General features: G+C 33.1%; 2 protein-coding genes across 2 annotated transcripts; one reads left to right on the top strand and one right to left on the bottom strand.

The window, feature by feature from the left end:
- Positions 1 to 703: 703 nt before the first annotated feature.
- Cog8 (conserved oligomeric Golgi complex subunit 8) lies at positions 704 to 24010 on the top strand. The gene is made up of 7 exons (XM_089635690.1): positions 704 to 897; positions 8128 to 8428; positions 9219 to 9384; positions 9572 to 9667; positions 10383 to 10575; positions 10893 to 11053; positions 21763 to 24010. The coding sequence occupies exons 1-7, from the start codon at positions 834 to 836 to the stop codon at positions 22459 to 22461; spliced, it is 1680 nt and encodes a 559-aa protein (XP_089491816.1). The 5' UTR covers positions 704 to 833; the 3' UTR covers positions 22462 to 24010.
- LOC149421001 (uncharacterized) lies at positions 12642 to 14029 on the bottom strand. The gene has a single exon (XM_089635692.1). It carries the CDS (start codon positions 13708 to 13710, stop codon positions 13072 to 13074), a length of 639 nt encoding a protein of 212 aa, XP_089491818.1. The 5' UTR covers positions 13711 to 14029; the 3' UTR covers positions 12642 to 13071.
- Positions 24011 to 24716: the final 706 nt, after the last annotated feature.

Genomic DNA, 24716 nt, shown 5'->3' with positions numbered 1-24716 from the left:
AATGGAAATAATTAATTTAATATTATTAATAACATTTCCAACTCATAATAAATCAGAATGCCATTTTCTACACAAACTAATATGTACGGCCGTCGTATATTCCAAACTATACGATTAATGAATTTTTCACGTAGTTTCTTCGGTTGGTAGATAATATCGTAATTAAAGAAATAATATCTAACACCTACCACTGCCTATATTTGACAATTAGCAAAGAATAATTGCGTAAACTTAAGTATCAAATTATGTTAGGTAGTAACGTAATACAGTGTACCTGCGGGATATTTTGTTTGTTAAGCAATCCGAGATATTTTTGAAGTATCTCGGATTTGGAAATCGATGAATTCTGACCAATGACGTGACTGACGTTTTACAAAGATTGTCTCGGATTGTGATTTCGAATGATTTTTGACAAACTCGATTCCTTGTTCGATGACGTTTCAAAATGACTGTCTCGGATCTCCGAGACTAAGTTAAGAATTATTTTTGACATAATCGATTTCTTCATTTGTAATGTTTCAAAACGATTGTCAACGAATCGAAATATTTCGATGGTCAAAGAGATCGAGTAATGCATCGATTGTGCCCATCGCCAAATTATGAATGGTATATCAATATCTTTATTTGTTTATGGGTAAATTTGTTTATGGATATATTTGTTTATCTGTGGAAAAATCTATGATGTTATCTGTCATCTGTCAAACCATGTCGCACAACTCCAAATTCATAATACCATGATAATACCGTTGGCAAGGTTCTTGTAAGTGACTTGACGTGGCTGTAAACATAGTGCATATTTTGAAAAGTTTAAATTCTTATTTTTATTATAAAGCATGGCGGATTCAGAAGTTGAGTCGTCTGATATCCTCAACACAATTTTTGCAAATTCCCAATTTGGTAAGTACGACTCAATCAAATATACCCCAAATGATTTATCTCGCTCAATGTTAATGTAAATACATTATTTTGCTTCTCCGTGGATTGAAATTGAAAAGATTTAAGAACAGGCAATTATATATTTATTTACATACTGTTAACACTAAAACACTAAATATTCTGTCGGGATTAGTGTAGAGCAGTCTAGTGACTTTAAAATGATTTGTGCAAATAATTTCGTTCGAAACCGTAAAGGTTAATCAATTCTTATGTTTTTGGTATCACATTAATAAGGAGTTGTTTAAGGAGGAGGAGGAGGTGTTTAAACAATCTTCATACTAAAATATAATAATTATTTACTAAGGATGGGTTGTTTCGCAGAATTTGAACAATTCATCAAATTTCAACCTTAATTTTCGGGTTCTGTGAAAGTCATTGATGTATTTAGTCAATGGTGAAAGTCGTATTCAAGTTGTTATTATCTCTGTTATATCATTATAGGCTAGTTGCTTGATACAACTGAAATAATAACAGAACTTCAAAAAAACTTTCACATAACTTGAAAATTAACGATGAAATTTGAAGAATTGTTCAAATTCTCCGAAACAACCTGTCCTTATTGTTGTTTTATGTAAACAAACAACTCACCGCATTATAATAAGATTCAGTTATGTGTGAAGATATTCGTTAATATTTTACTCAATACAAAACATATGAATAATTTTTATACCAATGTAAGCGGAAAAGAATAAGTAACAATTTAAAATATAATGCTTATATAAATTTTCAATTTGGAAGGCGGGTTTTGGTACCGCCGCCCCGGGAACCATTTATTGGCTAACCAACACCTCTGCCATAGGTCACCCCAAGTGGTTTGCAATGTTTGGTGATTTAGCAGTGGAGCCCGGGTTTATTGGGTGAGGTGTGTCCAGGATGTTCCTATCCACCAGCTGCGTGGCGTGCCAAATCAGGAGAGGTTGGTTTGGGGAGACCCTTTGACCCCTCCAACTGGTCTCTCTTGACCCATCGCCTTGCGTTGCAGCGGGAGGGATAGATTATTCGTCCGTCACTCCTGGACACACTCATCCCTACCCCTCATACCTTTTTCTTTCCTAGAACTTCCTCTCCTTCCTTTCGTTAAAAAGATCCTCCACACAGCATTCCCAAAGCTGACATAGGCCCAGAGGGAAATTATTTTCTTCTGAACCTCCTGTTTGGGTTTAATGTACAAAAATTAAATATATATTCGTATTTGTACGGAAAAATCGTCAGAAACACAAAATAACCATAAATCGTCAATGAAGTTTGACACTTAAACAACTTAATAAATATCAGGGTCATTCTAAAATGTTTAGTAAAAGAAAGTCAAGTCAGTGATTACACGGATAAAGAAGTTATATTTCTATAGCTATAATACATAAAATGCTAAAAAATAAATAGAAAAGTAACTCAGGATGGTTATTGCGCGATATTGCAAAAAAGTGGACTACACTGCTTTAAGGATTTCCTGCGTAAGTCCAGTACTGTGGTCCGGGGATAAGCGAGTGGTTAACCGACGAATGATAATAATAATAGTTGGACAATTTCATTTGTATAGTGCCGTTTCTTTGAAAAATATCTAACTATCTAATCACCACGCTTTTCCTCAAATGTATTGTGTATAAAAAAATGAGCTTTTTAGCAAAAGAAAAAATAGAATATTGAATAGAAATAAGATTAAACCTGTCCCAAAGTAGATATAGTGTTATTACATAAATATTGTTATAAAAATTATAAATTAACTAACAAAAATAACATTATTATATTACATTATTTTTTGAATAGTAATATCATAACGTCACCTTTAACAACATTTTTTTGTTTACTTAAACATGCATTTATTCACTGTGTACTATATTTCACATTCATAATTATAAAAACAGCTTTTAAAAAAATCTTAAAATATAACAAAGGTCCGGTCGGTGGCCGAGTTGACATCGCGCTTGGGTCTCACTCGGGCGTAGTGTGTTCAATTCCTCGGCTGGCTAAGTCCTCCATCACAACACAAGCAACATTTTCAGCTTACTGTGGTGGTAGTAGGAGATTTTCAAATATTGTCAGGTTATTCGTAACCCGGGAATGTTTGTCTTTCTTTTAAAAAAAAAAAAAAAATATTTTTTTTTTTTTTTTTTTTTAAATTATGATAAATATTCTGAAATAACACTAGATGTGTAAATACAGTTTATTTTATATTTATTAAGCCTTTATCAAAAAGTACTTGTACCAATTAGCTTCAAATACAATCACTTTTATATTGTTAAATATTTAACATAAAACACGTCTGTTGCTAAACAAAACAAGAAAATAATTAATTACCATCACAAATTAAATGGCGCAGAATAATTTTTCTTATATAGATAATGATAACGAAATATAAAGTAGTACAGTAAATAATTTAGAAGATTTTAAAAAAACAAAACACAAATTCGTCTGATAATCTTGTTTGTATTCAATTAAATATAAGATCTATACAAAAATATTGGGATGTATTGCATATATATTTACTTAATTGTTTGAAGCATATTGACATTCTGATGCTATGTGAAACATCTGTTCAAACTGAAAGTATGTGTATGTACAATATTCCTGGATATAATGCATATAACTACTGCAGGACTGATAAGTCAGGAGGAGGTATTATATTGTATATAAGAAACAAATTTGAATTTAGACTAAAAACATTACAATCAATACATTTTGAAAATATAACAGGAAAGCTCATACTCCAGGACAAAACTAAAGTCAATATAATAGCTATCTATAGACCTCCTAATTTCAGTAAATCTTCATTTCTGACGGAATTATCATCATATCTTGAGACAATTAATAGTAAGGAAAATATTATCTTACTTGGAGATATAATTTCACGACCCAGATGCAATGATAGCCATGTTTGATGGCGTCATACGAAGTAAGCTGGAGTATGCTAGTGGTGTGTGGACTCTGCACCAAACTAAGTATATTAATATGCTGGAACAAATCCAGAAAAAATTCCTCAGGTATGTCTATATGCGGATGCGTGGAACTTATCCAAGGTTCATGCACCATGTGGACTTACTTGAGGCAACAAATAGATTTAGCTTGGAAACTAGACGTCATGCAAATCTTGCAATACTTAGTTTTAACATAATCCATAACTATATTGATAGCCCGTTCCTCTTGAAATGCTATGGTTTATACGTGCCCGAAAACTTCAGCCGTAGTTGTCGACACGACTTATTCAAAATACCATACGGCAGAACAGATATTCTAGCACAACATAGCATGACAAGAGGAATGGTGCTATTGAATGAAATCTCAGAAGCACTAGATATATATATAATTCTTCTTTAAATAGCCTAAAGTTTTTTTTGTATAATAATTATCTTCATAGGTGTTAAGATTGTCAAATTGAGAATTGTACAGTAATTGGATATGTTGTGCAATGCTTGCGTCTGTGAAAATAATATTGCCGATCATTTTATCACTGCTATTAATATAAAATCTCATAAACGTCAGGTAGACTTTGCAAATAAGTATATTCAAATCATCTCACAAAAGGATATTGATAGATATATCAGAGATTATAACTGGAGTAAACTTATAGAGGAGAAGGATTGTATTTCATTATATGAAAAAATAAAATCTTTATTTAATAAATTTTACAAGAGTATTTCTAAAACGATAGTGCAAAAACCGAAAACATGACCTTATGCAATAAATGAATGGGTAAGCAGTGAATTATTATGTCAAATAAATAAAAGGGATAAACAATATAAAAAAATGGAAAAGTACACCAACAAACAAAACATATGAAACAGAATACAAAAAATCACGAAACCTTGTCAATAAACTTATAAATAAAGATAAAACTAACTACTATAATAATAAATTTAAAAACTGTTTTAATGATACAAAAAAAACCTGGGATGAGATAAATAATATTTTAGGACGTAAACCCAAAAACGATTGTGATGAAACAATAACACGATATATGTTAAAAGATAGAACTGAGGATTCTGTGTCAAATGATTTTGTGAATTACTTCTCGGATAGAATCAGCAACATGCTACATAAATGCAATCACATAGCTACTAATATTGTACTGGAAGAACTGCCTCACAGTTTATTTATACCAAGAGCTACTATAACTGACATTGAAAACATTGTTAAAAAAATGAAAAACTCTAAAAGCACAGTTATTGACAATATAAGAATGTGTGATTTAAAAAGAAATATAAAAACTCTTGGGCCAATAATTACTCATTTAATCAATACGATAATAAAGCAAGCAAAAATTCCACAAGAATTTAAATGTAGCATTACTAGACCAATATTTAAAGGTGGAAAACACATTAAACTGGGAAATTATAGGCCTATTAGTATACTACCTGCGTTAGAAAAAATTCTTGAAAAATTTTTATCAAATAAATTAAATAATTACATTGAAAAATTCGCTATCATAGATCCAAATCAATATGGCTTTCAAAGAAAAAAAAATACTGAAAAATTACTGCAAGATTTTTCCAATTACATAAATAATCAATTAAATAATAAATTACATGTTATTGTGTTATTTATCGATAACTCTAAAGCTTTTGACACAATTAACTCTAAAAAACTGCTAGAAACCTTAGAAAAAATTGGAATAAGAGGAAATGTGTTAAATTTATTTAAATATTATCTTAGAAATAGAAAAATATGTACCAAAATAAATAAAACTTTTAGTAAAACAAAGAATGTATCTGCAGGAGTTCCGCAAGGTTCCATATTGGGACCTACACTATAAATAATTTATGTAACTATAATGAAAAAACTTTTCTCTTTTGTTAAACATTTTGTATTCGCAGATGATACGGCATTGGTCATATCACATAAAGATCTAAAAATTGCAATTGAACTCATGTAAATGGTCACATGATGCAGGACTATTAATAAATGCTAAAAAAACCAAAGTTATGCATATAAGATCACCTAATGCCAGATTTCAATTTAATCCTAATATTATTTCTCATAATTTTAATTGCATCCATAAAAATATCCCGACTAATTGTAAATGTGAAAGCTTAGAATTAGTTACGGAATATGTCTATCTTGGTGTTACAGTAGATTGCTTTTTCAAATGGGACAAACATATTAAAAAAACCTGTAAAAGACTCAGATCAATTGCTGGCAGAATGTACACATTAAATTTTTTCCTATCAATTGAAACACTTAAAATAATTTATATGTCAATGGCAGAATCTATTATAAGATACGGATTAACCATATGGGGAAATACTACTATAACCAATCTGAAACAAGTCCAAGTTGTACAAAACGCAATTGTAAAATTACTAGTCGTCCCTAATATTTTTAAACAGAGACATAATACACCGTTGCTGTTTCAGAGTGCCAAAATTTTACCTGTTAAGGCTATTCTATGGCAAAAAATCATAATTCAGTATATATTTACCCCGCAGCATAAAGAAAAATTAGAACATAAATACAGTACTAGATTCACGCGCAATGACGGATTAATAGTTCCGAAATTTAATAATAAATACGGACAGAGAACGTTTGAATACAACATACCGAAGATATTTAATTTATTACCTGACACTATAAAGCAATGTAAGTCTATGAATAAAGTTAAATATATGGTGAAAAATTGCCTATCGGAAAAAAAATATTTACTTTAATATGTATGAAAAATTGTATGAAAAAATTGTTGATTTTGTAGATATAAGATGTAAATTATAACTTATAAAAATGTATATGAAACTAAACTTTAAGCACCTGTTGACAAGCCAATTCAATTGGCTTAGCAGGACTTGTTTGTTGATATGTATTAACTATTTATTCAATAAAAAAAGTATAGGAACCCCCATGAAACTTCGCGTGCAATGCCTCTGTAATCAAGGGGTAAGGCTCTCGACTAGCAATGCAGAAGTTGCGGGTTCAAAACCCAGCATACGCAAGTAAATTTTATTTGATTGAATTGTGTTTTTTCACAATTTATTAATTTAGAATAATACATAGAGTATAATTGCGACCTAATCCTACACCAATATCCCTCTTCGTACTTCCCCACCTTTATTTTCCCCGTCTCCTTCCCCTCCCCACTACCTTCAGCCTCACAATGTACTCCGATTGGGGATGCCATAGTCTTACTGGCTCCAGATAGTTGGGACTATTGTGGGGTTTCATAAAAGTGGAATATGTAGGCATGTAAAGAGACAGCATATGAGTATAAACATGAGATGATTTATGAATATGAACGAAGTATAGTGTGCCCATAGAGTTATGTGTGGCGGTGTATCCTCTGCTCAAAATTTCCCTTATTTAGTTAGTAGATGGGATGTTTGCCACACAAATTATTTAAATTACCCAAACTATGAACCTAATAACCTATTCTGTGCATGTCCATGATGTAAATAGTTGTTTATTATGCTAATTAAGTTTGGTAGATATACAGAAAATAGGGACACACTTAATACAAACATTCAAAAAAACATTTAGGAATAGTTGGAAAATAATGAGATGTAAGTATTTCAGTTTCTGGAAAATGATGCATTTGAATTATTTCGTTAATTAAAATCCACTTTTTATAAAATAGCTACTAAAATGCATTATTTTCCATTTCCGGAAACTGAAATACTAAGTTCTCATTATTATCTTTTCGATACAAAGGTTTTTTAAATAAAATATATGTATTAAACATGTCCATATTTTCTTTATATTTACCTTTAGTTTAAACGAAGCGTTCCTTCAATAATTTAGAAGTAAGCAGAGTAAGGTAACTACAAGTACAATAATAAAGATGTAATTTATTATTGTATTACTGTACTAGTTGAAGTCCTTGGCGTTGCCCGGGCTTTGAACAGAGTTTTATATGAGTTATCTGTGCAAAATTTCATCCAACTCAGAATAAACCTGAAGATATGTACATAAATCAAATCCACGCTGCCCGCCTTAGATTAGGACAAACATTCGATCAACGGAATAAGTAAATTTGGTATAATAATTACTACAACTCTGCAACTCCTAATCAACGTTTTCGAGTTACACACAAAAACATTTCTTTATTTCCTTGCTATGCCACAAACACATAATACATATGTGTTGTAGCATACATGGGTGAGGAAATTACATTGATTCACGCTGACGTTGACGCTGATTCGGAGTTAGTTAGTTGTAGTAATTACCCTTCAGATATGTTTGATTGCTTTCTTACTTTCACAATTTTTGTAGATTTTTCCGACCCAGTCAATGCAGAGTACTTTAGCAAATTGGGCAAGTGCACCTTCGAGCAAATAGTGTCGGAGCCTCTCCGCCTGAATGATGAAACTAAGGCACTGACGGAACAGACCCAAGAGCTGGCGTTGGCAAACTACCGGACTTTTGTCGAGACTGCGGATTGCTCCAACAGAATCCTTAAAGACTTCACAACTTCAAAAACTTCTCTGGATGAAGTCATCACCAAGATGCCGTGTCTTATTTCAGAATGTGAAAACTTTGCAAGCGTTTCCAAAAATATTATTAAAGACAGAGGGTAAGTCAGATTTGTTAGTCTCCTGTGGTTTAGTGAAAGATAAGTCAAGTAATTTAATATTAAACAAATATGCATTCATTTAAGCACTTGTTTTTAACATTCAAAATTACATAAAGTTGTGCCACTAAGAGTTCCATTGTAACCTATCTTTCTGTTATATGTGGCATTTATGCAGGTAAATATCCCGATGTGCCTCATCCTTAATCCACACTCAAATTATTTTAAAACATGCATCAGTTTAATTACTATTATACATCAATAATATTATTCTATGAACATTTTTTTTTCACAGAGTTATCTTTCTTATTTTATCACTGACAGCACGGACAGTCTCTAACCTTAAGCCATTATTCTAAATTAAGTCTTACACATCACTAGCCATAAGTCTCAGATGTAAGTCACTAGTTATTATAAATCTTAATTGTATTAAATTTTTTACAATATTTTTACAGCACCCTTGGGATGATTTTTAACAAAAGCACTGCTGTATAAATCAGCCAAGTATTATTTTTATTTATTCAAGATGGCCACAAAGTGAATACGACAAATTGTAAAACTTAAAATTTTATGAAATGTTGATCAAAATGCATTCTCTTCGTTCTGCGTTGACTGAAATAGTAGATCCTCATTTTAATTAAACTGGTACAAAGTATTTTTGAGGCATATCTCTGGATATTTACCTTCATGATAAAGATGAAGAGATTACAACGGAGCTATCAGCGTTAACAAGATAACTCCTAGGCAATTCCCTGACCAGTGAAATACTAATGTTTTTTGGTGAAACTTCCAGATGTAACGACCAGATCCAGTTCCAGAGTGAGCAGCTGCTCAGCATTCTGGAACTGCCGGCCATCATGCAGACGGCGCTGCAGCAGGGGGACTACGAGAGCGCCCTGGATCTGTACTCCTACATCAGAAACTTGTCCAGAAGATACAACGATCTCGATGCTATACAAGTAAACATATATTTATCCAGTTCAATTATATATAAAAAACAGTATTTTTTTTTAATTTATAAAATATAGTACATTCCTGCCACTGAGAATACCGTGGTATTGATGCATAAATGTATGATTTAGCAGAATGCTTTTAATTATTAATGCTATTAATAAAAACTGAACTGATTGTACAATCTTTTTGTAGAATATCACGGCTGAAGTAACGCGGCTTTGGTTTGAAACCCTCCATCATCTCTTCAATCAGTTGCGATATGATCTTCCTTTACCGCAGTGCCTTCAGGTATTTAAAAATATTATTATGTATCACCTATTCATTTAGTTTTTTCCCATACGGCTTTTATTATAACAAAGTATAATATATAAATCCATGGAGTTTCATATTGGTTAGGAAAAGTTAGGGTAATTTATTTATACAGAAAATAAGGACACGCTCAATACACACTGAAAAACTGGCCTAAAAAACTATTTTAATATTAATACATATGCCGTGAAAGGCTATAATTTCGATGTGAGTGCATCTGGCAATATGCTCACATATTATGTATATGCAATATTGATAAGCAATATGCTCATAAATTCTCATTTACCAAAATTCCATCCGCCGTTCACAGTTTGTGAATCTAGTTCATAAATGTTGTATTGTGACATGATTACACGGAAGAATACAAGCGAGTTAAAAACTAGCCTAACTTTTTGAAAAATATAGCCATGTTATTTTTGTTGTTGCATTTAATTAGTTTTCGTAGATAAATTTACGCTTCAAAGACTCCAGTTTATTACTGATGCCATATAATATGTAGTATTGTTACAATGCCTACAATAATCAATTTTTCATTTGTTGCATATTTTTTTATGTTGATTTTATGGTTTCCTTCTTGCTTGTGTTGTTTTGCAAAAAAACTTCTTCAATTTCAATGGAATCAATAGTCTGTACTGCTACAGAAAGTAGAATAAAAAAACTCACTCAAGCTAGAATCATAAATGGTTAATTCTAGGTTCTGGGTTATTTGCGGAGAGCCAATGCAGTTTATGAATCCGCTATGGACGAATCAATATCAGACGTTGATTCCGGATACCACACGAAACAGAACAGGATGAGGAGTGTCGGAGATGGGTTGCAGCTGCACTTCCTGAAAGCCCGGGGCGCCTGGTTTAACACCGCCCTGACCGAGGCAACTAATGAAGACAGTAAGAGTTTTATATCTTTTTATCTACGCGGCTATCGCATGTGATCCATCGGTGACAATATGTGGCACATCATTTCACCATTCTTTGATTCTGAATGGTGATTTTTCACCAGGGTGATACTTAAGACCGGCTCTGAGCCAAACAGTGTCTGGAGTGGACTTCTCCAACTGCGCCCTCACAGAACCGGCCGTGGCCATACTGAGTGTATCTTCCACTCTGGGTGTAGATATCTTGCTAAGTTTGATGTGCTGTACAAAACTAGTATTACAACTGTCTAAAGGAACTTTTAATCAATTAATAATTATGCTTTCTTTCAGATGAGAAACATCTTCGCAAAATAGTGGAACTTCATAGAATTAATTTGTTCAATATTTTGACTCAACACAAGGCGATATTTTTGTCGGACACCCAGGGAACTAAACTCAAGTCTGACGACCTCAACGGAATGGCTGCCCTGTCATGCTGGCTTAAAGACAAGGTTACTTTCGATATTAATACATATTTACATTTTCTTTTATTATTAAGTAGCTGACGTGTACCCGGCGTTGCAGGGATTTATCCTGGGGATAGACATATATCACCGTTGGACTTTTCTATAGACCTCTTGAAGATGTACAATTCCGTAGTACATTATTTTAAGGTATCGAATAAGGTTTAGCTAGCGTTAGCAATGTAAGCTTCCGAAAGTATTTTTTTTACGACTTGATTACAAAACATCAACTTTTCTCTACTTTCTATAAATATAATATGAATGGATTATATATATAAACCTTTCGGAAGAAATTCTCTAAATAATAGTGAAAACCCTATTAAAATCCATTGGTGGTTTCGAAGAACTATGCCCACAAACAGACAGATATGGATAGCGGCTTTATTTTATACTATTTAAAGATGATGTTATTAACACACTTAGATCGGGTTATTTTTTTCGCCAGCAGACCGCTGAAAACGGGCGAAAATAAAGGTCCCGCGCGAATTTCTTTAATTTGTTTTAAATCTCTATATCTTCGAAAATAATGGAAATATTTTAATAAAATTTTCTACATACTAACTCAGCATACAGCTATAAAATTTCTAGCCGAAAACTAAGTGTTATTTCTAATGCAACTTAATAAATCGAAAACAAAGTCATTGTTGGGTCATTAGGGTTCAATTTTTTAAGTATAAACTAGGTTTCAATTTTATAAAATTACAAATTATTATATTTTGACCAAACCCAAATCATTACAAAAACAACAAAAAATTCCACATCTCTGGTATCGTCAGAGTAACACATTATTACCCATTCAAATACCACGTGTGCAATTGCCCCTCGCACGGTACAGCGGACCAAAACCATGGGAACGTGGTATAGGTCTCGCAAGTTAAGTTGGCTTCATCACAGTACTCACACAGATGCAAAACTTACATACAGCGTGTTTCGATTTAAGATTGAAAAAAAAAACAATTGATGATTATTTCACAATTGAGAACTCTAAGCCAAAGCGTGTTGAAGTCGGTCACATAAAACTTATTTTGTTTTACGACATCGTTATTGAAATATTGAAGTTTATCATTTTTTTTTCTAAACTAATGTGATAATTTTCAGGATTGAATTCAAATGGGTAGGTATTCTTAAAAAAGACAATGGTATTGCTAACAATTCTTAGTCATTTATGTAAGAATGCTGTACATAACAAACTTCCATCGATAATGACCCTAATTCACGGAAATTACGGCAATTGGAATTTATACCTAATTGTTTTTCGGGGAATAATTATTATTCTGACCAGAAATATTTATTTTACAAAGCATGTTTAATGTTAATTTGATATATTTCCTAGAAGTATAATTAACCCACATTTCCAAAATTTTATCGTTTCCTAGAATATTTATTTATCTATTTTAACGAAGGGATGGTTTCTTTATGTCTTTGAAAGAATCGCAAAGATGTGATTTTTTTTACAGGGTCATTTCGGAAAACATCAATAATTGCATTCAGAGTGAATGAGTGGTTTCTTCAGTGAGATCCTAAGTAGGAGATTCTTTCCATACCATTTTTTAGAGAACATTTATAATTGTATAATTAGAATGTACACATTTATAAACCAATATATTTATGACATATGAGTTCCCAATGTTTATATGACTAGATATTTAATTTTAAATAAAGTACTATAATTTTTAGAATTTCTTAAGTAGTAGATTTTACACATTTATAAACCAAGTATATGACAAATGATTTTTTTTTCAAGCTCGTTTTGGAGAACATTAATTTGTTAGTTGTTTCTTTATTTATTTTGTTTTGCGCCCAGAGGGCTTTTACATAAATAATAAAGGCAGTACATATTAACATGATAAAATACTTTAACATGAGAAAAAAATAGTATAAATAAAGTTATGATGGAGATAAAAAGTATATAAATGAAATGAAAATATAAGCAACAAAATTTTTAAGAACAGTGAGATAATATCAATAATTTACGATAAAAACTATCCCACTGGACCTTTAGCACATTAGTCAGAATCATCTAAAAGTTCACCTATACCACTTATTTCCCCACTGATTGAAGATCCCAAAGATGATCCAACGGAGGTATCTTCATCTGATTCCCCAAGATGTATTGTGAATTCATCAGTGTAAGTATCGATCTTGGGTTCTAATTTTTCGTATTTATCCTCTTGTTCCTTGACCTTTCTAAAAATGTCTTTGAATGTCCGGGCATTAATTGCGACAACTTCTTCTCCAAGTAAAGTCTGGACGGAATCCATCGTAAAAGTAACATTCCTGACAGCTACGCGTCCTTTTATTATTCCCCAACAGAGTTCGATTGGGTTCAGCTCCGGGTGGTATGGTGGCAGACGCAATACTGAGTGACCATGCTTTTCCAGCAATTGGTCCAGAATGTATTTCTTGACTCGTATCTTGTGGAGCTTAATAATATCATACAATATTGGTATTGTGTTTTTAATCGGATACGGTATTCCATGCTTTTCCAACCAGGTCAGCATAACTCCTTTTCTTGAACTTGATGTCGGGATCCTTTCGCATTCTTCATTGTGGTATGACGCATTGTCTATAACAAGCACAGATTTTGGTTCCAGATTTGGCAAAACCTTTTCCGTGATCCATTTTCTGTAATTGGCAGAATTCATAGCACCATGGTAGTCGCCAGTCCTCTGATCAGATTTAAATGTTAACAGTGCGTTGGGTACAAAACCATTTTCACTGCATGCATGAAGTATTATTAGACGTTTGCCTTTAGACACAGGAACTTTAGCTCCTTTATTGGAGTTGTCAGTCCACGCACGCGGTGTTGTATGTGTACTATGAATGTATGTTTCATCAGAATACACAATTGGACGTCCGTCATTCCTATATTCTTCTAATTTAGTGAGATATGTGGTACGTTTAAGTCGGATATCATTTTTTTCAATAAGCAACTTTCGGTTTGTTTCTGTTTTTCTCCATCGAAAACCCAAATTGTGAAAAACTTTCCTTAACGTAGTTATACACCCTGCGTAGTCGATGTCCCCTTTCAGAACTCTATGAATCTTTTTCATCGTTGGCAAAGACTTATGAACTAAATGAAAATCATACACACATCTTCTAATAACTTCCTTATCGAAATCATCTACATCTGATTTGGTTGATAGTCTGCGTCGTTTCTTCCCTGGTGTGCTGAAGGTTGGTCGTTGAGTTGACGATGATGACGGTTGTGTTTCTGCTTCCTTTGCCACTCCAGTTACGATACGTCGAATACTAGTCTGCGATACTCCAGTTGCCTTAGACGTCAAATCATATAAGTCAGTCATGCTTAAAAATTGACCACCGTTTTTTATATTATGCATAAAATAATTAAACACGCGGAATAAAATTTCACGACTTTGTCCATTCAGTGATTTGCCACGTCCCGTTTTGTAACAGGACTCCATGATGTCGTAATAAATATTTACTTGCACACTTTAAAAACTCTCTGTAAATCTACTGATTCGAATTAAAAATGATGAAAACTATTTATTATTTCAAATTCAAAAATTGGTAATTATTTCACTTGCGATATGTAGGTGCACGTATGTTTAAATCAAATTACGAACTGAATGAATAGGACACCCCGTAAGTATACCCCGTAACGGTATTGTTAAAACTTGCCTCTCTTCTAACTAGTTACAATAAGTGAGCGTAAGCAAGACAGAGAGCCTTATCGCGTTAGTGGGCGGCGCTTGACGTTCACACAGATAGACCAATACATCAATTCTAAGCATTTTTATTGCTTCCTTCTTTCGTTGCGTTACCTATATTAATATTGGTTATTTTTTCAAATGAAATTTAAAATAATCACTTACGGTAGAATGCTTCTCGTATTGCTCACGTAATATTGTTTATTGTTTTTCACCATACACTATCAGGTTTATGTTTCTAACCACCTTTATATAATCAGTTACAGTTCACATCTAAAAATTGTTCATCTAATATTTCATTGTTCTTCCTCCATATCACTTTCTTCAGAATCACTCAACTGTAATGTAGCAGTTCTTACTCCTGGGCGGCGAGTTCCTAAATGTTCCTAAATGTTACAAAATGGCGCCCAACGTGGGGCCATTTTGTAACATTTCTTGCCAATTGATGGGTGATTAAAAGATTATTATAAATAATTAATGATGGATCCTAAGATTGTGACATTAATTTGATCATTCCATTATAATAATCAAGTCATCTCAACCACGCGCACTGACAATAAATGTATGTGGGTAGCAAATGTAATCTGTGAAGGAAGTTCTAAATAAAAGAAGGTTTTAATTATTAACAGAAGCTAATTTATTGAAATAACAATTGTTAAATATTTGATCAATAAAACGAACATGAGACTCTAATAAATTTTATCTCCGGGCGTGTCAAGAATGCACGTATGATAAACGCCATCTTGATAAAATATGACTAATGAGCCGGTAACATTATTATTTAAAAACTCTAAGTATCTTGTAAAGAAATGTCTGAGTGGGCGCCAGCATAGTATTTATTAACTATGCAAGAAGTTAAAACAGTAATCCCTATCGGAATGTTAAGTTAAATATTTTAAAATAAAAGTTAAAAGAAAAAGACCTTTCGTGAATTGCAATATAGACCCTCATGTTCAGCGTCGCACGAAACACACCGCAATCTCCCGAGTCCAGCCACCAACTCAAACAGTCGAAGTACGCTCTGCACCCTGATCTCGAAACAGGAGTGCCAACAGGAGAAAATTAACCAACTGATTATTTCTAATCGGGTAGGAACTCGCCGCCCAGGAGTAAGAACTGCTACAGCATCACTGACATTCTTCTCCCACAAGGAATTTCTTCACTTCCACTAGATTCTTCACTTTCACTATCGAATTCAGGCAAATAATTACTAGAACAGGCAGATAAATTATGTGCGACGATTTCGTCATCACTATCGTAATTTTCAGAATCCATTTTGAAAGGTTTGAAAAAGCAAATATAAATATTATCTCCTCGGAACACAACCGTAGGACAATTTTATTTTTAAAAACTGGCATGCACTTGTAAATATTTATTATGGTCCGCCCATAGACATATGAATATTAGTAGACCTGCCCTAAGTGATTAAAAGCGTATTATCCCCACTCCACATACCGGTTCCATTGGAGCCGGCTGGGCTCGCGTATGGCCTCAAGTGAAATTTGAAAACGTGACGTCATCATTCTTGTGCGAACTATGGTCGAGGCATCATCGGTTCATTTTACGAAATAACACGGCAAAATGTTGACTTGTACTATGAAAACTTGTAAAAATAGATGTGAAAAAGAGAATAAACCCAATTGTCGTATTACATTCCATATATAAGCATTATTTTACTTTATTTTAAGCATATTCACATTGTATAATATAGATCAGTTTTAGAAACATATACTATCACATCGAGAAACGTCTGGACGCGAAACACAAAGCTGGTTGGTTGCTGGGAAGTAAATTATGAACATTTATAAAAGTGTCTTAACTAAATACTTAAACGAAATATTCGACTCTGAAAATAGAACCGAATTTTTTTGCCGAATTTGGACTTCGCAAATTTGTTCATAACGTGGCGAGTAATTTGCGCTCCCATGTAAAAATGTCTATTCATTCAAAAGCAGATTTTACTTTTAAGAACTAAATGGTGATATTATAATGCGAGATGCCTATTTACTGTCAGATAAATTTATTGACGAATCACAGTCAGCCTTACGCCCTTCGTTCTTCAACAGTTGATTTTACCCCTCGCCATTATCTTCTCGTCTATTAATTCCTATGTCTGTGGGTCCGCCTAACTGTGTTTGCCGATACCTGTTTTGTTAAATGCGCCCGACACGCACCTAGTAGTTGAGTGGGTGCGGAACAGAGATAGAGAGATTTGTTTCGGGTTTCAGGGTCATAAAAACCCTCGTTCCAGGAATTGAATTATTACAATAACAGAATATGTTATCTAAATTACTTATTTCGTTGATCTTCAAACGCAATACCTATCAAGTGTCAGGTGTTCAATAATATAGGTCAGTTGAAATATCGATTTACACAAAAGACTCCAAGATAAATACAAAAAAAGACTTGCATTGCAATTTGATAATTATGTACATATAGTTGGGACCTGTACAAAGAGATTGGTATATAATATTCATATAAAAACATCGGATAATTTCTTCTTTTCTGCCATTGAAATGCGGCGGGCGCAGAAGGTACAAATACCCTTCCCGATGTTAAGCATCAATCGACCGAACGGGTAGAAATACCCTTCCCGATTAAAGTGTGTTAATATAAAGAGATTCTCTCAAGTATAAGTTTTTAAACAATTCTCAGATTGTAGAGAGTATGCAAATGGGTGGGCAATTTGTGTCATCATAATAAACATCACCCTAAATATAGGTGTTAGATAAGTGTGCACAATGAACATGACAAGCAAACTAATCATAGATATAATAACCATCATCTCTTTATACTACCGTTCAATTTCTTCTTTAATAAAATTTGAATATACATATATAACATTTTAAATATTTTCGACCGGTATATTTTATATTTATAATTAGCTGACGTGTACCCGGCGTTTCTCGGGGATTTATAAATGTTTTGGGGTAAAGTTTTGAGTTTGTGAGGAATTTTAAGATATACAATTTCGTAGTTCATTATTTTGATGTATGTCATAGGTTCAGCCAGCATTAGTAATATAAGCAACCAAAAATATATTTTTACGACTTAATTACAAAACTTCCACTTTTCTATACTTTCTATAAATAAAGTATGCATGTATTATATATTTAAACCTTCCGGAAAAAAATCTCTAAGTGATATTGAAAAGCCTATTAAAATCCGTTGCGTAGTTTAGAAGAACTAAGCGCACACACTTTTGAGAGTATAAGACTTTGTTTTATACTATTTAGAGATAATAATGATAACAAAAGAGTATAAATGAACAGTTATATAAATAGATTCATGGATGGTATAGTAAAATTATAAGTCGTAATGTAAATTCCAATCAGCATAAGTAAGGCATTATTTTTTATTGTCATTGGTACATAGTTTATTTAATTTTTAGTTGTTCTCATGATAGTCAATCCTCATCTAGAAAGGGGTAAAATAATCGGCACCGAGACAACAACTCTTGGCGCAGGAGTTGACACTAGGTGCACGTCCACAGTGAACGCGCAGCGAATTGTGCTGATGCTGACGCGGTGGGGGGAGCTTGTAGCTCTCGACAGTGCGCCGCGAGTTCTTGTAGCGCAAATGCCGAGCGACAAGACCAATCTGGTTTGTTCCCCCTACCAGTAGCGAGAATGTCGCATGCTGGCTAGACCTGTCAGTATGGCCATAACGAGAGGATAGAAATATTTTAAAATGACAAGAGTAATCCTGCCTAGACCCATCGCTTCACGCACAGGCTACACATTACACTGCAGATGCAAATGGCGATTTCATATTTCAATATGAATGATATTTCGCACTCGCCGTCGCCACCGCGCTAGCACCTCACTGTGGACGCACACTAGGGCATACCATTTTCGACTATTAGCATGCATTTTTTGATTTTTAGTATGTATTATAGAGGACACTTGTTTTCATTATGGATTTTTGAGCTTACAAAAGTGTCAAGATGATTGTGTCATTTGAATTTAAATATATAATATATGAATACATATTAGCCATTCATCAAAGATGGAAACTGAACAAAGACTTACATTAGCCACATACCTAGGGTTGCCATCCGTCCGGGTTTCCCCGGATTTGTCCTAGTTTAGAAGGCGTCCGGGGAGCGTCCGGGCGTGGTTTCATTTGTAGTCCGGGTTTAAAAATTTAAAGTCTTGGGCCGGCCAGCCTGACCTCTTGACTAAATGTATTGCTTTTGCTGGAGATAATTGCAATGCAAACTTCGGTGGAATAGAACGAAATGGAACCAACAATGTTTTCCACAAGCTGAAAGAAAATCTTAACCCAAACATGGTTGGTTTGGGATCACAGACATAGGAATTAATAGACGAGAAGATAATGGCGAGGGGTAAAATCAACTGTTGAAGAACGAAGGGGGTTAAGCTGACTGTGATTCGTCAATAAATCAATCTGACAGTAAATAGGCATCTCGCATTATAATATCACCATTTAGTTCTTAAAAGTAAAATCTGCTTTTGAATGAATAGACATTTTTACATGGGAGCGCAAATTACTCGCCACGTTATGAACTAATTTGCGAAGTCCAAATTCGGCAAAGTAAATTTCTTCTGTTTGCAGAGTCGTAGTTAGTTTCAGAGTATTTAGTTAAGACACTTTTACAAATGTTTCATAATTTACTTACCCCAGTAAACAACGATGAGCACACTTGAGAATCGCTACATTGTGATGTGATAGTATATGTTTCTAAAACTGATCCATATAATACGGTGTGAATAAGCTTAAAATAAAGTAAAATAATGCTTACTTATGGAATGTAATACGACAATTGGGTTTATTCTCTTTTTCACATCTATTTTTACAAGTTTTCATATAACAAATCAACATTTTGCCGTGTTATTTCGTAAAATGAACCGATGATGCCTCGACCATAGTTCGCACAAGAATGATGACGTCACGTTTTCAAATTTCACTTGAGGCCATAAGCGAGCCCAGCCGGCTCCAATGGAACCGGTATGGGGAGTGGGGATAATACGCTTTTAATCACTTAGGGCAGGTCTACTAATATTCATATGTCTATGTGTGGGATGCTCTGCCCATGTCATTAACAACGCAGTGCACCACGGATGTTCACTCAAAAATACAGAAATTAGAGAAAAGTGATAATTCAGTCCTTGAAACCAGAAGCATACTTGCATCCATAACAAAAAGCTTAGATGACCGAATTAAGGAAAGTTTCGTGCCGTTGAATGTTCAGAGTATTACAAATAAATATGAAAACACGAAACAAGAGTTTATAAAATGCTCACATGACTTCTACAAGGAAATCAAAACGTACATTGAAGAATGGATGCAACCGTTAAAACAATTTGAGAAATTTGACTGGATGTTTTTGACAAAAATTAATAACAACACAGAATGGACTCTTATTGAAGACACTGTTCTTTATTTAAAAGACAAAAACAGATATTGACGACGCAAAATTATTTGACGAGTGGGTGAATTTAAACGCTTTTATTATTTTTCGGAATTATTTTTTTATTGAGTAAAACCTCAAATTGTAATATTTAAATATTGAAGACAATATTAGTGATTTCTTAATCTGGGACCAGATGTGACCGTTTCCTTTTCTGATTTTTCTGTTTCAGATTTTCGTTTAAGAAATCACTAATATTGTCTTCAATATTTAAACGCTTTTAGTCAAAACCTAACTGAACAAGATAAGCTTTTAAATTCAAATCAACTTTGGGTACAATTTTTTAAAACACCAAATGCGAATTTATATTCGGAATTGCTGAAATTGCACAGTATTTTTTTGCATTCCGGCTCATATGTCGACGTGGAGAGAATATTCTCATTAATTTCACAACAATGGACAAAAGAAAGACATTTACTAAACGTAGAAACAATCTCGTCAGTAATTAAAATTAAATTCAATTTCCAAGAATGCAGCTGCATTGATTTTTACAAATTCATTATAAAAAGGGAAGATATTCTAAAAGCTATCGGAAAGAGTGATAAATACAAAAAAAAACTGAAAAGTAAAAAGACAAGAGGCTGAGGAAAAATCTTAAATAGCTAGATAATCAAATAATGTACTTACAAGTGCTAAAATTTCTATTCATTTTTGTATGATTGTTTTTATTACGTAAAAGAAACGTAGAATTTTTATTTTTATTTTTTATTATTTCATAGATTTCTTGAAATTACAATTGTTATGTTTTTTTTACAACCATACTAGGCTAATTCCTGTGTTAAGGTTATATGGCTGTTGATTAAAATTTAAGGTGATATAAAAGAGAATAGTTTTGGATATTTTATGTTTAAAAAAAATAATAATGTTACTTACATTCCAGTAAGTCTAAACTTTAAAAAGGGTCAGTTTTGTTGCTTAAGATTTAAGAAGACTGAATTTAGTTCATATTATGTTAAGAGGTATTTTGTTGTGTAAATGGCTGCTGATACAAATTTAAAGAAGATAATTATTATTCAGTTAAAAGAGTTACCTCAAAAATTGTAAGACTGAATACTAAAATGGTCTCAGTATTTTTAAGATTTTTGTTTAAAAATTTAATTGAACTTTAATAAGTTTAATATTTTAATAAGGTTTAGTTTTCATAACAGAGTATAATAATAATTTTTGTTTTATTTTAAGAATGAAAAAATTCTAACTGGTTATGGAAACAATGTACAACAAACTGTAATAAGATTCTGTTTTGTTAGGTACATTTAAAATGATGATAAAAGATGTAAAATTCAATTTTAAGGTCTGAAAATAAATCAAAAGGTGATTTATGACATTTTAAACTGTTTTTAATACACTGACTGTGTTTAAAAAAACCTGTTGACATGTCCGGGTTATGGTCTCTAAAATCCGGGGTTTTCAAGACTCTTGTCCTGGTTACCAACTTTTAGAGATGGCAACCCTACACATACCCAGTCTATAACAAGGCGAAAACTGCTTAAATTTTTTTGTGTAATCCTGCCAGATTTTGTACAAAATTTTCCACCACAAAATGATAAAATGCAAAGTATATATTTGTCTGTAATTGTTGAATTGAATTTCAGGTGAATAGATTGATTAATCTACTGCAGCAGAATGCTTCTCAAGAAGATGAAGCATCTCTGGAATCACTCATAAACCAGTGCATGTATCTCTGCCTGTCTTTTGGCCGAGTTGGCGCTGACATGAGAGCTGTCATGTCCCCGCTATTCCGGGACATCATCGCTAACGAATTCACCAAATCTCTACGCAAGACGGACAGCCAGTTCGAGATAGAAATGAAGCATTACAAATTGGTGAATCGTAAAATGGGGAGGAAGCCTCCGGCGGAAGGCGAACCGAATCAGAATGCCCCACCAGAAAGTTTGCTAGACTTCTATCCATTGGCTGAGTATTGCAATGGATTGCTGACCGCTTTGAATGGATTAAGAGTTGTTGCGCCGTTCTGTTTGGCTCGTCAAGTCTTATCGGACATGTACCAATCATTGTCGTCCGTTTCTAAAGTGCTTGCAGCTTACTATCACAAAGAGCAGCAGGCCTTTTCAGCGCAAGAAAAAGAACTATTTGTAGCCAGTTGTAATCTGTTCACTGATGAGTTGATTCCGTACATTCAGAAGTGTATCTATCAAGTGTTTAGTCCTGCAACATTGGCTGAGCAGCTGGGCATCTCTCTCGCTGCAGTACACGAGGAAAAACTTCTCAGTTTCGATACGGAAACGATTTGTTCCCCTGTAAATGAGATATTGTCCATGCTGAATTCTTGATAGAAGAGTAATCATAGAATTTATGTTAATGGTGGGCATAATTGAATCATTTTAATGATTAATTTTATTGGTGCATCAAATTAATGTTTGAGATTTTATTAGATATTTATTCAACTCCTCCTCCCGCTGAGGTTATATATTTTTTAAGCACTGTGTAATTCATTCTAATGAATTTTATTTTGTGATACCGCATTAGATTTTTAATTGCACCCCTAAATTGGGAAATGTTGTGAGGTTAAGGGCAGTGCAGGAAGGGAAGGAGTAGAATAAGGTTCAAAAGTACATAGCTTTTCAGATCTGGTCACTAAATATAACTATAGCTATTTTGCACCGAGGAGATATTGAGAGTATCTTCCTTCTAAAGTGAGGTACAAATATACAATATTTGAATTTATTCTTCGTGTTGAATTTTGAACCTGCGAAGTCTAGCACCAGAGTCAGGGAGTTTACCGTTCTGACCCGAAGGTCGTAAGGGTCTATCTCAATTCTAAAAGTGCCCGAAAAAGAACAAGATTTTACGGCAATGTATCGCTGTCAAAATTTCCGTATTGTTGGGCAATGTATCCCAATATTGTCATGTATGTAATACATATCCTCGTTTGATGTATTGTCCTCTCTTGCACAAAAGAGCAAGTTGAGTTCTCACTTGCTACCTGCCCGCTACCAAAACTGTCATATTTTCGAACTTCATGATTTTGCTTCCAAGTTTATATGTACAAGTTTGGTGGAGTAATTGCACGAAATCATGTTTTGGGGTTGTGGATTAGTCTTGTATATTTTGGCTATCCCTGGTGGTACGTGACAATATTGATAGTCAACACCTTGCCCGATAAGACAATTGTTCAGCAATAGGCAATTTATCTTGCTTGTTTATGAGCACCTTATAATGATTATCAATATGTTTTGAATCATTATACACGGTGTCCGGAAACTCGTAGTACAAGCGGGAAACTGGAGAATCTACACCACATGGGGAACCCAAATAAACATAAAGTTTTTTGATTTGAGCAATTTCACAAAAACAAAAAATATATTTTTCGGCTATTTTAGGGTTAAAGTTTTTTCTGGTGTTTAGGGTTGAACAACAGATGTTTTAACCCTGCAGAGCAGAAATATTTTATGATTACACCGGATTAAATGAAGGGTGATTTCAAAATAATGCTTCAAATCCGAGTTTCTTCATTTGTTTTACTTTCAAATAGTTTTAATTAGTTGGGTACTTTGATCTTCAGTAATAATTTATAAGAATTTGATTAAAAAAAAAAAAAAAATCAACTTCTAACTCGATTTACTCGATAACGAAAGCTCAAATCAAAAAAAAATATACTACAAAATCGACTCCAAATGTGATGTAGATTCACCAGTTTCCCGCTTGTACTACGAGTTTCCGGACACCCTGTATAGGTTTGTTTACTTTTTAACTAATTTTAATGGATTATTTCGAAATGATTATCTCGATTATGCCCATCGCTAGTTTATGTATAGATGAAATATTGTAAAAAAAATACAAATAATTTTCAATTTTATTTATTAATAAAAATTATTATATAAGTATGTAATTATTTTTAAATTATAAAAGCAAATTGACTGTAACAATATTTATGTACACAGAATGTACATAGTTTAATTAAATGCATTTTCAAGGAAAGGTCCCATAAACATAATGTTTTAGGAATTTTAAAATGGAGACAAAACTATATTAAAATTATTAAAATACCAATAATAAAATTATAAAACTGGACAACAAATTAAAATTATTTTCAACAATGTAGAGTTTTAAGCACACAAGACAATACAATATCACAATAGCCTTCTGGCACAGTAAGGTAACAAAATTAATAGCTAAAGACAAAACCCTACAATACAGTACAAACTCGATACAGTAGAACCCCGTTAATTCGAACCCCGATAATTCGAAAAAACGCGTAATTCGAAATTTTCGCCAAAAAAAATTCCGCAGAAAAATTTTTTCATACAAAATTTTTTTTAATTCGAAATTCGTTGATTCGTAATTCGAAATTTATTTTTGTCCGCGCACGAAAATTTGTTCGTGTAATTCGAAAAAAATTGATTTTTGCGAAAATAAATCATAATATTTCGTAAATCTGAATCTAAAAGTCAGCCGTGGCGGTAAAACGCCGAAAAATGTATTTTTACGTGGTTATACATCGTCCTAATAAGCATTATTATTTTGTAAATCTGAATCGATTTACACTGGAATGTCGTAATGTCAAATTTATTTCGAATATCCGAGT

Source organism: Hesperophylax consimilis, chromosome 9 (assembly GCF_061612785.1).
Source record: "Hesperophylax consimilis isolate HC1 chromosome 9, BYU_Hcon_1.0, whole genome shotgun sequence".
NCBI lineage: Eukaryota > Metazoa > Arthropoda > Insecta > Trichoptera > Limnephilidae > Hesperophylax > Hesperophylax consimilis.
Note: the sequence above shows the minus strand (reverse complement) of the source record. Positions and strands in the feature narration are given on the sequence as shown.

Excerpts from the sequence above, each read along its gene's own strand:
- Cog8 (XM_089635690.1), top strand. The coding sequence starts at position 834 with ATGGCGGATTCAGAAGTTGAGTCGTCTGATATCCTCAACACAATTTTT. Across the intron at positions 8,429-9,218 it reads AATATTATTAAAGACAGAGG|ATGTAACGACCAGATCCAGT; the intron begins GTAAGTCAGATT and ends TGAAACTTCCAG. Across the intron at positions 9,385-9,571 it reads ACGATCTCGATGCTATACAA|AATATCACGGCTGAAGTAAC; the intron begins GTAAACATATAT and ends ATCTTTTTGTAG.
- LOC149421001 (XM_089635692.1), bottom strand. The coding sequence starts at position 13,710 with ATGAATTCTGCCAATTACAGAAAATGGATCACGGAAAAGGTTTTGCCA.